The 12,681-nt window shown below is 46.4% G+C and overlaps 1 protein-coding gene across 4 annotated transcripts in view; it reads right to left on the bottom strand.

Annotated features, from left to right (window-relative positions):
- FRMD4B (FERM domain containing 4B) overlaps positions 1-12,681 on the bottom strand; it is a 136,434-nt gene that overhangs the window by 62,384 nt on the left and 61,369 nt on the right. For 3 of the 4 annotated variants that reach the window (XM_063348068.1, XM_063348069.1, XM_063348067.1), the window contains exons 2-3: positions 1,220-1,285; positions 362-456 (exon numbers count right to left, since the gene is read on the bottom strand). In XM_063348068.1, coding sequence (XP_063204138.1) covers positions 362-456; positions 1,220-1,285 — 161 coding nt within the window. Of the gene's footprint in view, positions 1-361; positions 457-1,219; positions 1,286-12,477; positions 12,497-12,681 lie in introns of those variants that run through there. The other variant, XM_063348070.1, reaches the window with a different exon arrangement.

Genomic DNA, 12,681 nt, shown 5'->3' with positions numbered 1-12,681 from the left:
CAATTCATTTTGAAAATAAACGCAAGAGCTTTTTGTTGCTACTAAAAGCACAGAGTAGGAAAGCTAAGGGTGTTCATGTGGGAAATTATTGCTGAATCAATATTTTCCACCTTGTGAGACAAACATGAGAAGTGAAAGCATCAGGAATGTATTTTACAAGTATTCTCTGGTTCGTGCCCAGAAGATATTTTCCAAATATTTTCTGTTTTGTGCCTTCCCCTTTCCTCAGCTAAGCAGCACAAGCACAAGGTAGGAATTCTTTCTTCTTCAAAAGAAAGTCATTTTTCCATCACATTGAGCAGGGATAAGGTTTCACATTGCAATAATCACACAGCTGTTCAAAATAAATGAACATACTTACGTATCATCTATAAACGTTATCCCAAAATACTCCTTTTCTTTCAGGTTGAAGTGTGAGGCCACCAGATCCAGTAACTCCCGAGACAAAAGTTTGGGCTATTGAAAGAATGAAAATTATTTAATGCATTTCAGTCCAGGTTTTTCCATATATAATAAAAATTTTCACTGCAAATACTGACAGTTAAGCACACACAGCCAAGTTAAACCCCTGTTGTACAACTCAATACAGAAGTGGCTCCATCAGACTTGGGGCAGTCGGATACGATGTCTCTGTGGAGCCGCAGGGCATGTGGAGCACAGAGAGGCAATTATGTACTTAACCCACCACATCAAGCTCAAACACACGGACCAACCGCTGCTTTCCTCTTTCTGGGGAGAAATGTGGAAGCTCAGGCTTTCCTGCACTTACAGCAGGAGGGATTTTTCAACAAAGAAAATATTACGTACTGGAAGATCTCATGCTTTGGGTTCTGTTATGGGAAGAAAACACATCCCAAAAAATACAGACTTTTCTTCCCTTCTAAATTACAAAAGCACCACCAAGAGGTGTGAATTTAATATGCTTTATGAATTTTGGGAAAAACAGATGAAAAGCTGAATGCAGAACTGATGGCAGATATTCTGCCCACTGTGCACCAATGTCCAAAGGAAACCCTCCCGCTAATTCAGGTCTGAGGAGGGACGTGCGTGCCTGAACTCATACCTATTTCTTCCACTTTTATGAGTTGCTCCAGTAAGAGATACAACTTTTCTTCAAACGTTGCTTATGCGTCAGCCCTCGGCAATAGCACCGCTAAAGAAAATAGGCAGAGAGATCTGGCACCGTGCAACCAGTACCCAAAAAAAGCGGGGTCTTTACCTGAACCAGCAGCTCCAAGTTCCTGTCATCGAGGAGGTGCACCTGGCAGTGCCGGCCCTCTGTCATCTGCAAAGACAGCAACACAGCCCCTGAGGGACAGCAGGACCTTTCCTGGCTTGCACTTGCCCACCTGCGGCTCAGGGGAAGGACAGTGCGTAGCAAGCGTTTAATCTGCACTGATAAGGGAATCAGCTCCATCCTGTCCTTCTCCAAGGACTCTGTCTGGGGAGCTGCCTCAGCACTCTCCGCTCCCATCAACTTCAAGCCAGAATGAAGGGTGCTTCGCAGTGCTCAGGATCAGGTAGAAGTGACATAAGTGCTGTGAGAATTTAATTTGAGGATGAAGCAGCCTGTTTAGTACCACAGCCACTTCAGCAACAGCCTTTTGCTCCGGCGAGGAGCAGAGATGACCGGGGACCCATGAAACCCCCATCTATCCAGCCCTCCCTCCGGATGATGCCCAGATTGGTCTGTTGACAGAGAACCTGGTCTCCAGTCAGGATGGAGTCTCTACCAGCCCATGAATGCTCTCCTTTGAATAACTTCTCACAATCATTACAAATCATTGCCTCCATAGGATTCTCATATAAGTGGTTGCACATGCCAAGACAGGTGCTTGAAGTGAAGGATTAAGAACAGGATGAGCTTTGCAACCTTTGACATTGTATCTGGACCGCTTACTTCGTATCACATTTATCTCTTAGAAACAACGCATCGTTCTCTCTTTAAGAGGACAGCAATTCAGAAATAGCTGCACATTAGGCCCTTTTAATATCTGCCCTTTGAAATCTAATGCATTTCCATGAAAGATTTTACATTATTTAAAATTTGTTCTAATTATGGACCTCTTGCTGTCTTTGTCGAGAACCAGCTTTGTAGCGCTCTCTGGGCAAGAGCTGGTGAAGGAAACCTGGCTTTTATATTTATTCTCCCAGCTTCAGGGTAACTCATTTTCCTGACAGCAGAAGCTTCTCGTAGACTATAAATTCTGAGCTGTGAGCAGAGGCCGAGGGTGGTTTGCTTAGATAGGGGCTCCCGGAGGGATTAAACAGCAACACACAGCCGTTTCTCCTTTCACATCCCTCTGGCTCTGCAGGGATGGGGACAAGGACAGGCTGTGCTCTGCTGCCACCAGCACCCCCTCATCACCTCCTGCCCCAGGATGCTACACATCCGAACCTTATAAGACTTAAAAATAAATACAATTTATACCTGATTGCAGTATAACTGAAAAGAGGCCTCCTACCTCCCCCTGGGGCTGCCCCCGTTTCAACGCCCGGCTGTTTGCACAGCGAGGGCTGCCGAGACACAGCCTCTTCTGTCACCAGTCAGCCACAAGAAGCCAAATTAACAAAGCTTTATTGTTACAACTAATTGAGCTCATTTTGACCAAAACCCTGGAGGGATTCCCCTCCTGAGGAGCTCTGCAGACAGGTCAGAGACAAGCATCTGCGGGCACAACTCTGTCTCGTGTCTGGGAAGACATAGTTATGGCATCTGTGGCACCAGTGCTGGCAACTGGTGGCACTAACCAAACATGTATCATCACATCACTCATCAAAACGGCAACAGTGGTAAAAGGACCATTTGCAGAGTGAGTCTAGCTGGAAGAAACCCCTTCCTTTTAGTTTCTCCTACTGCTGTGAACATAAATTTGTACAGCAGTGCCAGATGAAGAGGGACCTTCTGTGCATGCAGAAGTGCAAAGCAGAGACCGCACCATTGCGGACATGGCAGCGATGTCCCCTGTGCAAACCATGGCCTCACCCCACGCTGCTGCACCCCCAGCAGGCATCAGCCCAAAGCTGCACCAGCCCCAGGCCCGTGCTCCCAGCAGGGTACCACCTTCCAGCACTTTATCCTTCAGCTTTTGGGAGCAAAGCTGCAGCATCCCCATTCCAGCTTCCAGCGCGCTCCCTGCCATTCATCCACTCATCCAACACACCACTTGGAGCCCTCAAATCCATTACGATCTGATCACGGGTCCATTCGTTCCTGAGAGCTGCAGGTCTGCCACTGCACCATCATAAATAAGTTGCATGTTACCATCAATTAATCATGTCATCAGCACACCCTTCAAGGTGGTGCATATTTCTGGCTCTGACATACTGTTACCAATCTGCCCCTGTTGCGAAGTGTCTGATCCAATAGTGTTTTTAAATCATTTCCCATCTGTTGCTCTGAGATAGCACAAGGGTTGCCATTATTTAATTGCTAGCTGCTTTAGCTTTCACCCAGTGAAATCACATTAATCACTTCTGACTGTTTTAATTGCCTTGGTTGTCTATTGTTAAGTAAAAAAGGTTTCTATTATAGCAAACACATCCACAAAGCTTTTTGCTGCGGAGAAAGGAAGGTTGCTGGGAAGATTAAAACATAAAAGAAATACCAACCATAATCTGTGCTTCTATTCAGCTATCAAAAGTAATTGCAAAGCACCTTAGAAGTAATTAAACCTCCTGACACCCCTGAAGATAGGCAAGATATAGTTATCCCTGATTTTATTGATGAGAAACCATAAGGACACAGCTTAAAAGTCTGATTTACAGATATAGATACAGATAACATTTAGGACCTGAGTCTCCAGGAATCTCATGTCAGAAGAAATCATACAGCTGCTTCCCAGAGTACTGGAAAGCTCAATCAAGAAGGTGCAGAAAACACCAGGTTGTTTGGTAATAAAGCACAGTGAAATGCTGTTCCTGTGACAAACTGTCAGCTCCCGTGGACATCCCCATGTGGCAATGGGCTCGTGTCACCCCAGGAACGCTCTGTCACATGGTGGGATACGACAGTATTGTCCAGGGCCATGAAGTGTCTGCTGCTGCCTATAGCTCAAGAAAGAAGGCGGGGGGTCTCTGGAGCCCTTTCTATTTGCTGCTTGCACCCCTCTGCCCCCCCACCCCAGCCCATGCATGCCCACCTGAGGGCTACACCCCTGCCAAGATGCCTTCTCCATCTGGGCTGAGGGGCACAACATGGATACTCACTGTGTGGCACCCACAGCTCGGTCGAGGAACACAAATCTAGCAGGGTGACTACCAGCTTTGCATTTGCAGGCTCCAGCCGCTAAACAAAGCGGCAGTAACCAGGACAGTCCAAACATCAGCCCTTATCCTCCTCTTGCAGACCCACGGCTTCAGCAACCAGCGCCCTGGTTTCTGCAGCTGTTGAAGAGCTCTCTCCAAGTATCCCCACCCCATTCCTGATGGGGCAGAGAGCACTTCACTTGGCTTACTCCGTACTTAAAAACACAATCACAAGAAAATCACTCCCAATTACTATCACAGAGCAACACAAGCCCATCCTGCATCAGGAATGTCGCCCACCAGAGAGGTCATCTCCAGGAGACAGCTCTCTCCTCACATGGAGCTTCCCCCCTGTGCAGACAGGACTCCTATATACAAGACAATACCCACATTTTCCAAGCCTCGTTCGTACAGGGGCCAGAACCAAAAACTTCAGAGGCTATCGCAGCCGCAAGACCACCTCACAAACTTTGGAGTATCAATCAACTTCCCCTGGCCCCGTATTGTCCCAGCGCAGTGACACAGAGGTGTGACATGACTGTGGTGCAGCAACACCACACGCTCAACACTGCTATCGATGGTCTGGTCCTCTCCTCTTGCCTGAAGATGAGCTGGGGAGCTTCAAAAAGAGGACTTCACCACCATAGCATCGCAGGACATGTATTTGGCCATGGAAGGGTGCCTCCAGCTCAGCAACCAGAGACCCTGAGCTTCTAGAGCTGAAGCAACAAAGGACTCGTTTCTAACTCCCCCGATGACACGAGTGTGATTTATTTCCTTGCAGCACATCCGCTCACAGACATATTTCCTTGGGCTCTGGAAAGAGACCCACGTTTGACTCCCCAGCTCTCAGGGCGCTGAGGTCCTCCTCGTCAGAGACCCAACGCCCGAGAGCCCCTTGCAGATACATTTTCATCTTTAATTCAGTACGCCTCACTAATCTGAACAATATAATTGATTTTCTATGAAGCTGGACCAATCCATCACGAGATGAGCACAGCTGTCTGGCTCAGTTAAGAGGCAACGTGAGCAGTCTTGAGATATATATGCACACATCTATGTTTTCAGCTTATTCTCATTGATTTTGCATTGTCTGTACAAATGAATGATTTTGTTATATTTTTGCAACATGCCCCCAAGTTGGTCTTTTTAGCAGTTATTTTTAAAAGCCTGCAAATACTCAAGCTATTATCCAGTAAAAGAAGTAGCAGCATAAAATAAACGAAGTATCCTTACATCCCATTCCTAATAAGAAATTAGCAGAGCAATGTAACACAGCCTCATTTTTAGCAAAACCATACTGAGATACTGGGAAAAAAATAAGAATCCAGCATCCCAGAGTCACTTGTATGCTCTGTGCACAAGTAAGCAATAAAAACTCAAACATGGAGAAGAATGAAAAGGAGAACAAACACTGCCCAATGTAATATTTTGGTATCAATGCACTTCTGCAGCCCTCCTAACTTCCAGACTTTCAGCAAGAAGCTGATTTACCCAGATCTTCAATGAAAAAGGAAGATAAAGGAAGAGAAACGCACAATTCTCAGAATCTCCATGTGTGGAAATTAAAGTACAGGGTGAGACTGTAATTCTATACAGCAGGTTAAAATGTCCAGAAAAGTTTCATCTAGCTGGAAAAAAATCCCCATTTTTTCCTCCATCTCATTTGTGACACAAAAATTAAAACAAATTCTCCACCTAAAATCATGGAAGCATTTTCCAAAACATCAGTCCTTTTGAAAAGAAAAAAAAAAAAACAAAAAACAACAAGGCAGAGAAAAAGCCTATTTCTTGGCTATTTAAACCAATTCCCTGTGATATCCTGAGCCTGAATATTTACTTGGGGGAAAAAGAAAGCAAACATATGCAGGATATTTATGCTATTTCTCTTCAGCAGAAACATCCTTCTTATTCGAAGCTGGTTGTTACATGCAATATTTTTAGACATCCATGTGTGTCATCCACTTAGGAAAAAATAAGAAAAAGAAAAAAGTAATTAGACAGGGTGTAAACAGGAAACCTCAAAAAATTTATGCTTAAAAAAAGTTGCCAGAATACCATATCTCCTGAAGCATAGTTTAGGAATGGGAAGTAAATAAGGGTTTGGGTCAGATGCAAACCCAAACGTGTTGTACTCCCTCCAGACCAGATTTCACCTCCCAGAACTGGGCAAATTACAGAGACATTGCTTAGTGTAGCTGGCCATATCTGTCACTAACTCCTATTTTTAAGCCTTTTTGTTTTAAGAAGGTCTGGAGTCTTCACTACCAGGGAAAGCCAAAAAAAACCACCAAACCCTAACAACTCTGTGGCCGAAGTAAGAGAGAATTATACATAAACTGCACATAGTTGAGACAAAATTGGGAACTGTTTCTACCACCAAAATGCTCAGCAGTCCATGCATGTATCCCAGCTGCGCTCCTTTGGGATGGGCCATGATTTGGGCGTCAGCAGCCCACATTCACATGCTTCTGGCACAACCGCGTTGCACCAATGGGTAACTGCAACCAGCCTGGGGGCAGGATGGCTATGCCGGGGGCCTGCATCCATGTCAATATGAATTTCTGGAAGCTTTAAAACCACCCCCCCATCCAGTGAGGCTTCACATCTTTAATATCCTGAACTCCACAAGAAATCTTTTGGAAGTAGCAAACCTCTTCCCCCAGCTCTCCTCTTCCCTTCCTCTCAAGACCATGGAATCATAGAATGGTTAGAGTTGGAAGGGACCTTAAGGATCATCTAGTTCCAACCCCCCTGCCATGGGCAGGGACACCTCCCACTAGACCAGGTCACTCAGAGCCCTATCCAGATAAACTCTTTTGCTCGGGCACAGGTGTTACTGGGCTCTGCCCAGAAAGCACCCAAGTGTGGCACCGGGGATTTGGTCCCAGCTGCACAGAACTGCGCATGTTATTTCCATAAGCTCCTCACAGGGGAACCACAGGAAATCAGCCTTCACTGGCAGGTAAGCTCCAGAAGATTTTTTACAGGAATAGAAAAAACTGCACTGATGCATCCAGTGATGAGAAAGAAAGGGGAACATTTTCACTAGATAAGTGGCCAGCACACAAAGCCTTAAACCTGCAGTTTTAAAAGTGAAAAATTGGGCTGCAGTGCGTCATTAAAACACAGGTTGTAAAAGTTGGCTCATTTATTCCTGAAACAGCCACATCACAGGCTTAGTCAAGTCAGAGAGCCAAAGAAAGTCATATAGATTACAAAAACCAAAAGAGCAATATTCCCACTCACAAGAGTCAGTGGTCAGTTGGGACGTGCCGTCCTTTTGCCACAAAGACCCAGCTTCCACAAAAGCCTGTGGAATAGGGGGGCCCCCAAAATCCTGCCGTCCTGCGTTTGACCAGTGACTCAGAGGCAGCAGGGCTTCTTTGCAGGTGGAGGAGCCCAGAGAACCAGCCTTGCACTTAAAAGAGAATTTCATCTCAAAATCCCTACCTGAGCTGCAGTTAACCAGCAGTAATTTCCTGTAAAGCTTTTTTTTTCCCCTAACCCCTCTTCCGTAACTCGTAAGCCTGTAAGAGATTTCAAAGCTTAATATTGAAGCCCCTACACTGACCTCAGCATTTAGACTTTTTTTTTTTTCCTTCAATCCTGAAGGCATTTAGGATCAGATCCTCAGCTGCCTTAGATCAGCATCGCTTCATTGACTTTGATACAACCGGCTGGCTTACGTCTGGCCCGTAAATGAGCATGGCTTGATAAAAATATGAAATAAGATTTAAGAATGTATTGCAATATGGAGCTGCCCTAACTACACACATCTAAGGAAAATAAAAGCCTGTGCCTGTCCTTCTGGAAGGAAGGGGCCTGCATGCAGCTGGGGGGAAGAGGGGAAAAAGTTATAATGCTTGAAATGACCTCAGAGTTTCCTGGTGTGTCTGTTGGGAGAGCAAAGCCTCGTCATGTTCCAGCACTCGGAGTTGCTCAAAGCTTTAAGGAATAAGCAGAAAAATAACAAACAGGAGTTTGGTTTTATACCAGCATTCCTATGGAAACTTTTTAAAGGATCTGCGTAGGTCTCCAAAAGTGCCTTGATGCACACTTCTTGTCGTCCTGTCTGCAACTGATGGGTCTTCCCTGACCCAGTGTAGGTGCCCGTCACAGAGTGTCCCATTGTGGGAGATGCTCAGGGGGAAACAGATGGGTGGGCGGTTGGAAATGTTCTACCCTCCCACAGGTGAAGATCTGGGGAAGGGAAACATGCCTTCATCCCACTGCCACATCGCACCTCACTGTGCACCTCTCCACCACCTCCTTTGCCAGCAAGGGGTGCAGCACAAAAGCCCCCATGTGATGTCTCCTCTGCATGGCCACCCTCTCCTCAAAGTCTCCTGGACTCCCTGATACCTCCCAGAAAACACAAAGGGTTGGCTCTGGGTCCAAAACCTCAAGGTTTTGGGCCCAAAAACTCAGGTTTCCCCATGGGCTGATGGGTTCCCTGCTGCAGCACCACAGCGTGACTCATGTGGACAAGATAAACTTGCCCTGATCCCTTCCAAGGCAACCACACAGCTTCCACCAGCTTTACAAGGGGTCACCATGTCTCCAGACATACTGCCTCTCCTTCCTAATCTTCAAGTCATAAAGAAAAAAAACCTTTGGCTGAAGTCCTGGCTCCAATGTAGTCAATGAATTTTGCTGTTAACTTTAATAGGGCCAGGATTTTGCCTTAAATCATTTGTTATCTTGCTATTAACCTTAACAGAAGCCAGATTCTGCTTAATGTTAAATAGCCAGCGATGCACTGAAGTGGCTGGCCATGTCTCCCAGCCCTTTGTGCTATGGCAAGCCACCTTGTAGGACTCATCTCACCTCATCAGAGTGACCCCAAGTGCCATCCCTGTTCTTCCCAAGGGCTGCAGAGTGCACCGTGGCTCTGCACACTCCCATCCCAACACCCATGGGGTGTTTACCTGCAGGGACTGTACAGAGCCATTCCTGACCTCAGGGTGTCCCCATGCCCCTAGTCTCAGGAGCAGCCAGGTGGGGACAGACGCTTCGAGACCAGACTGAATGCAATGCGCAGAGAAATAATGTTTTATGATGAGACAGGCTGGAGAAAACTGACTTAAGCGCGAGCTGGTACAAATACCCCTTTGATAATGCTTTCCATGGAAATGTTGGCTCTGCTGAAGTTTGGCAAAGAGCTGGAGATAAAACACAGTGCCTAGAACAGAGGGCTGGGAGGCTCTCCGGGTTGCATGGCACCTTCCTAAAATAGCCACATGAACTGAAGATATGATGAAAAAAACTGGCTCCTGCAGAACATCAACTGACTTTCATGTAAGCCCCACCAGCTGAGCCTGTAAAAAAGTCTGGCAAAGCAACAGCCCAAGTGCTCTCCCTCACTGCAGGCACTGTGGCTTTTCAGGGCCAAGTGCCAACACACTTTTCCGTGCGATTCTCCTTTTTCCGATTTGTTCTACTATTTGTCCTTGCAGGGGATGGCAGATCTAAGAGACTCTTTCACTTGCTTTGTTGATGGTTTGCTGATTTGTACAGGACAACAGGCACAGCCTCTTGCAGTCATTAGAAAGATCCCACTGACTGGAACAGGTCGTGGGGCTCTAAATCTCATCCTCCTCTTCCAAAATGCTGAAACGCAATGCTCAGAAGTAATTACGAGCAAACTAATAAAAGAACCAAAACCAAAAACACTGACAGATGAAAATCCAGGGAACAAATTAATTCAGTCTTCCTCAAAATAATAAATACAGTATCCCAGCCAGGAGATAAAGCCCTTTGCCAAGAGCAAAATGTAAACAGGAGAGTTGCTGCTTTTTGGACACTACCAGGAACATGCAAGGTACAAAACTGGGATGTACTGGTTCATGGCTCTGCTGGCCCCATACTTCTCAGCTGACAAGCGGCATCCAGAAAGCATTTCACCTCTCCTGACACTGCTAAAGGCCACGGGATCTTGCCAGCAGTGTTATCAGTAGATGCTGAGTCCCTCTGACAGAGGGGGAGAGGTTAGCTATCCTCTTGAAGGAACAGCCCCCTTGTTGCATCAGTATTCTCCTTATAGTAAATAAAGGTGTCTCATATTCAAAACTGAAATGTTTCTCAAACAGGTCATGTCATTCCACAAGTGCCGATGTTGCCATTCCTACTGCTTTGCAATGTACTTAAAATAACAGCAAGAAAATAATAAGCAACTCTACAGCTAATCCTAAAAATCAGGAAAATTAATAGGAAACAATCAGTGCAAATCTGCCACAAATATCAAGTCAACGAAATACTTCATCCAACATCTGCTTTCCTTGGCAGAACACAGCTAATAAATTAGTGTCTGGTGGAGACATGCTTATCACCAGCAGCACTGAGACACTGCAGTCAGTTCATTACTGCACACAAGCCCATGGTGATGTTTTGTTCCAGTGCAATCTCCTGGGAACTTGGGGGGAAAAAAAGATCCTGTGGGATCAGAGAGCCTTCCTGACGCTACCCAACGGAGCAAATGCAGTGTTGGCCCCAGAAAAGGGCACTGTGTGGAGACAGCAGCATCCTCTGCCCTTGAACAAGTGGTACCCACTGGGGGGCAGGACCAGACTGCCCTCCTGCGACCTGCCCTGACCTTCACTCCTCAACCAGGAGGTCAGAGGCAAATCAGTTAAGCTCCTGCTTCTTTCCTTAAGTCTCTACAACACATGTGTCAGGAGATATTCTGCACAGAGCTGCTGGTAACTTTTCCTGTGTTTTACTCACCGCCACCTCCCCCCCCAGAAGCCATCCCTAACCCCCTTGAAACAGAAAAACTCAGCTTTCCCTGTTATGGGAATAGTTACAGAAGACTAAAACAAATCCCTTTAGAGAAGAGTTTCTCATCCCTAGGGATCCAACAGCCTGCCCTGGATGCCTCTTTACCTCTCCCCAGCCCTGAAGCTCTCCCCCATCTCTTTGATGGCTTCTTAAAGGCTGCTCCTCCATCCCCTCCCACTGCACTTCTTGCTTCTCCACCACCACCACCCTTGGTTGGCTTTTTGTGGGAAGACTCCTGAGGCAGGAGACAGGCAGAGCAAGCCTTGATGAAGTACCTGCCACCCTCTCCAAGCAGCACCACATCCTCCGGGGGCATCTTGCATCTCTTACCCCCCAGCCCATTGAGGTAACTGCCCCCAGCACATCCCCCATCCTATCCCCATGCTCCCCCTGGACTTTTCTAGCCACTCTCACGCTTGGCAGCAGCCCCTCGGGAAACCCAGACACCAGCCTTGAACAGACATTAGGTAAGCAGATGATGAAAAATAATTAAAAAGAAAAAAGGCTATATCACAAGTCCATATGAATTGCCTTTAACTTCTGTAACTCTAAAAAAAAAAAACACCACAAAAAAACGCAAAGAGTAAGCAAATAAAACAAGCAGAGCCTGAAATCCTAAGCTCTTTGGAAGAAGTCAAAATAGTGGGTATTGGCTGCCCCGGGCGCTGAGTGGCGTTTCTGCGGTGAGGAGCCAGCCTGCCCTGCCACCAGCACCTTGCCAGGCACTCGCGGGGTTTGACAGATTTGGACCGCTCCGCTTTTAAAGAAAAACAAGCCCTTTGGATCAAAGACTCTTTTCTTAACAGCCGTTAACAAGCTCCATGTGCACTGCTGCGTCTCCAGTGCCAACCTCTTCACAAGGGTTTGGTTTTTTTTTGGGCAAGAGGGGTGGGGACCTTACTGATGAGACACTTAATAGTTACATGCTGAAAGGAGCTACTGTACCAGGCACTGACTGCCTTTCCTGGGGACTTATGAATCTGTGCTTTGTTCGATTTAAATCATATCTCAGAGCAGCCTATAAGGGTAACCTCTGAAAATAGGTTTTCTCTGTAATCAGACACTACAGACCTGCTCTCCAGCTGCAAAGTTACCAGAATCAAGCTTGGATTCAGCACTTTCCTAAGGCAGCGCTTACCACAAAGGCAGGAAAAAGCAGCTGTAAATGCTGGGAGTAAACAAACAGCCCCTTATCTCCACAACGGAGTGCAAAAGATGCAAAGAAATTTTTATGGACTGATCTTCCAGGGCAAAGAAACGAGCAAGCAGAAAGGTTTCAGCCTGCACTTCTGAACTACCCCAAAGCAAACTCACTTTGCTCGTGCTGCTTTCGGGCTGCCTGCTTGCCTGCACTCACAGCTCAATGTTTAGGTGGGGGCACAACATAACAGCACTAAACAATGTTATCTGCCACTGCTAAGCATCAGAAATTAAAATATAGCCTCTTACCTCCAAGTCACACGCCCTGCTGGTTTAAAAGGACTGGAGAAACCCAAGAAGTACTCAACAGCGTGCATGTACTAAGCCTTCATGTTTTCTGTACATTCAAGCTGGGGGAAGAAGGGAGACACGATCCCGGACTTCTTCCGTTGCCATATAATCTCAAGGAAGTGACCTTCACATTTGTTGCTTTGATTACAGATTCAGAAACAA

The sequence above is a fragment of the Chroicocephalus ridibundus genome, chromosome 10 (assembly GCF_963924245.1).
Source record: "Chroicocephalus ridibundus chromosome 10, bChrRid1.1, whole genome shotgun sequence".
NCBI lineage: Eukaryota > Metazoa > Chordata > Aves > Charadriiformes > Laridae > Chroicocephalus > Chroicocephalus ridibundus.
Note: the sequence above shows the minus strand (reverse complement) of the source record. Positions and strands in the feature narration are given on the sequence as shown.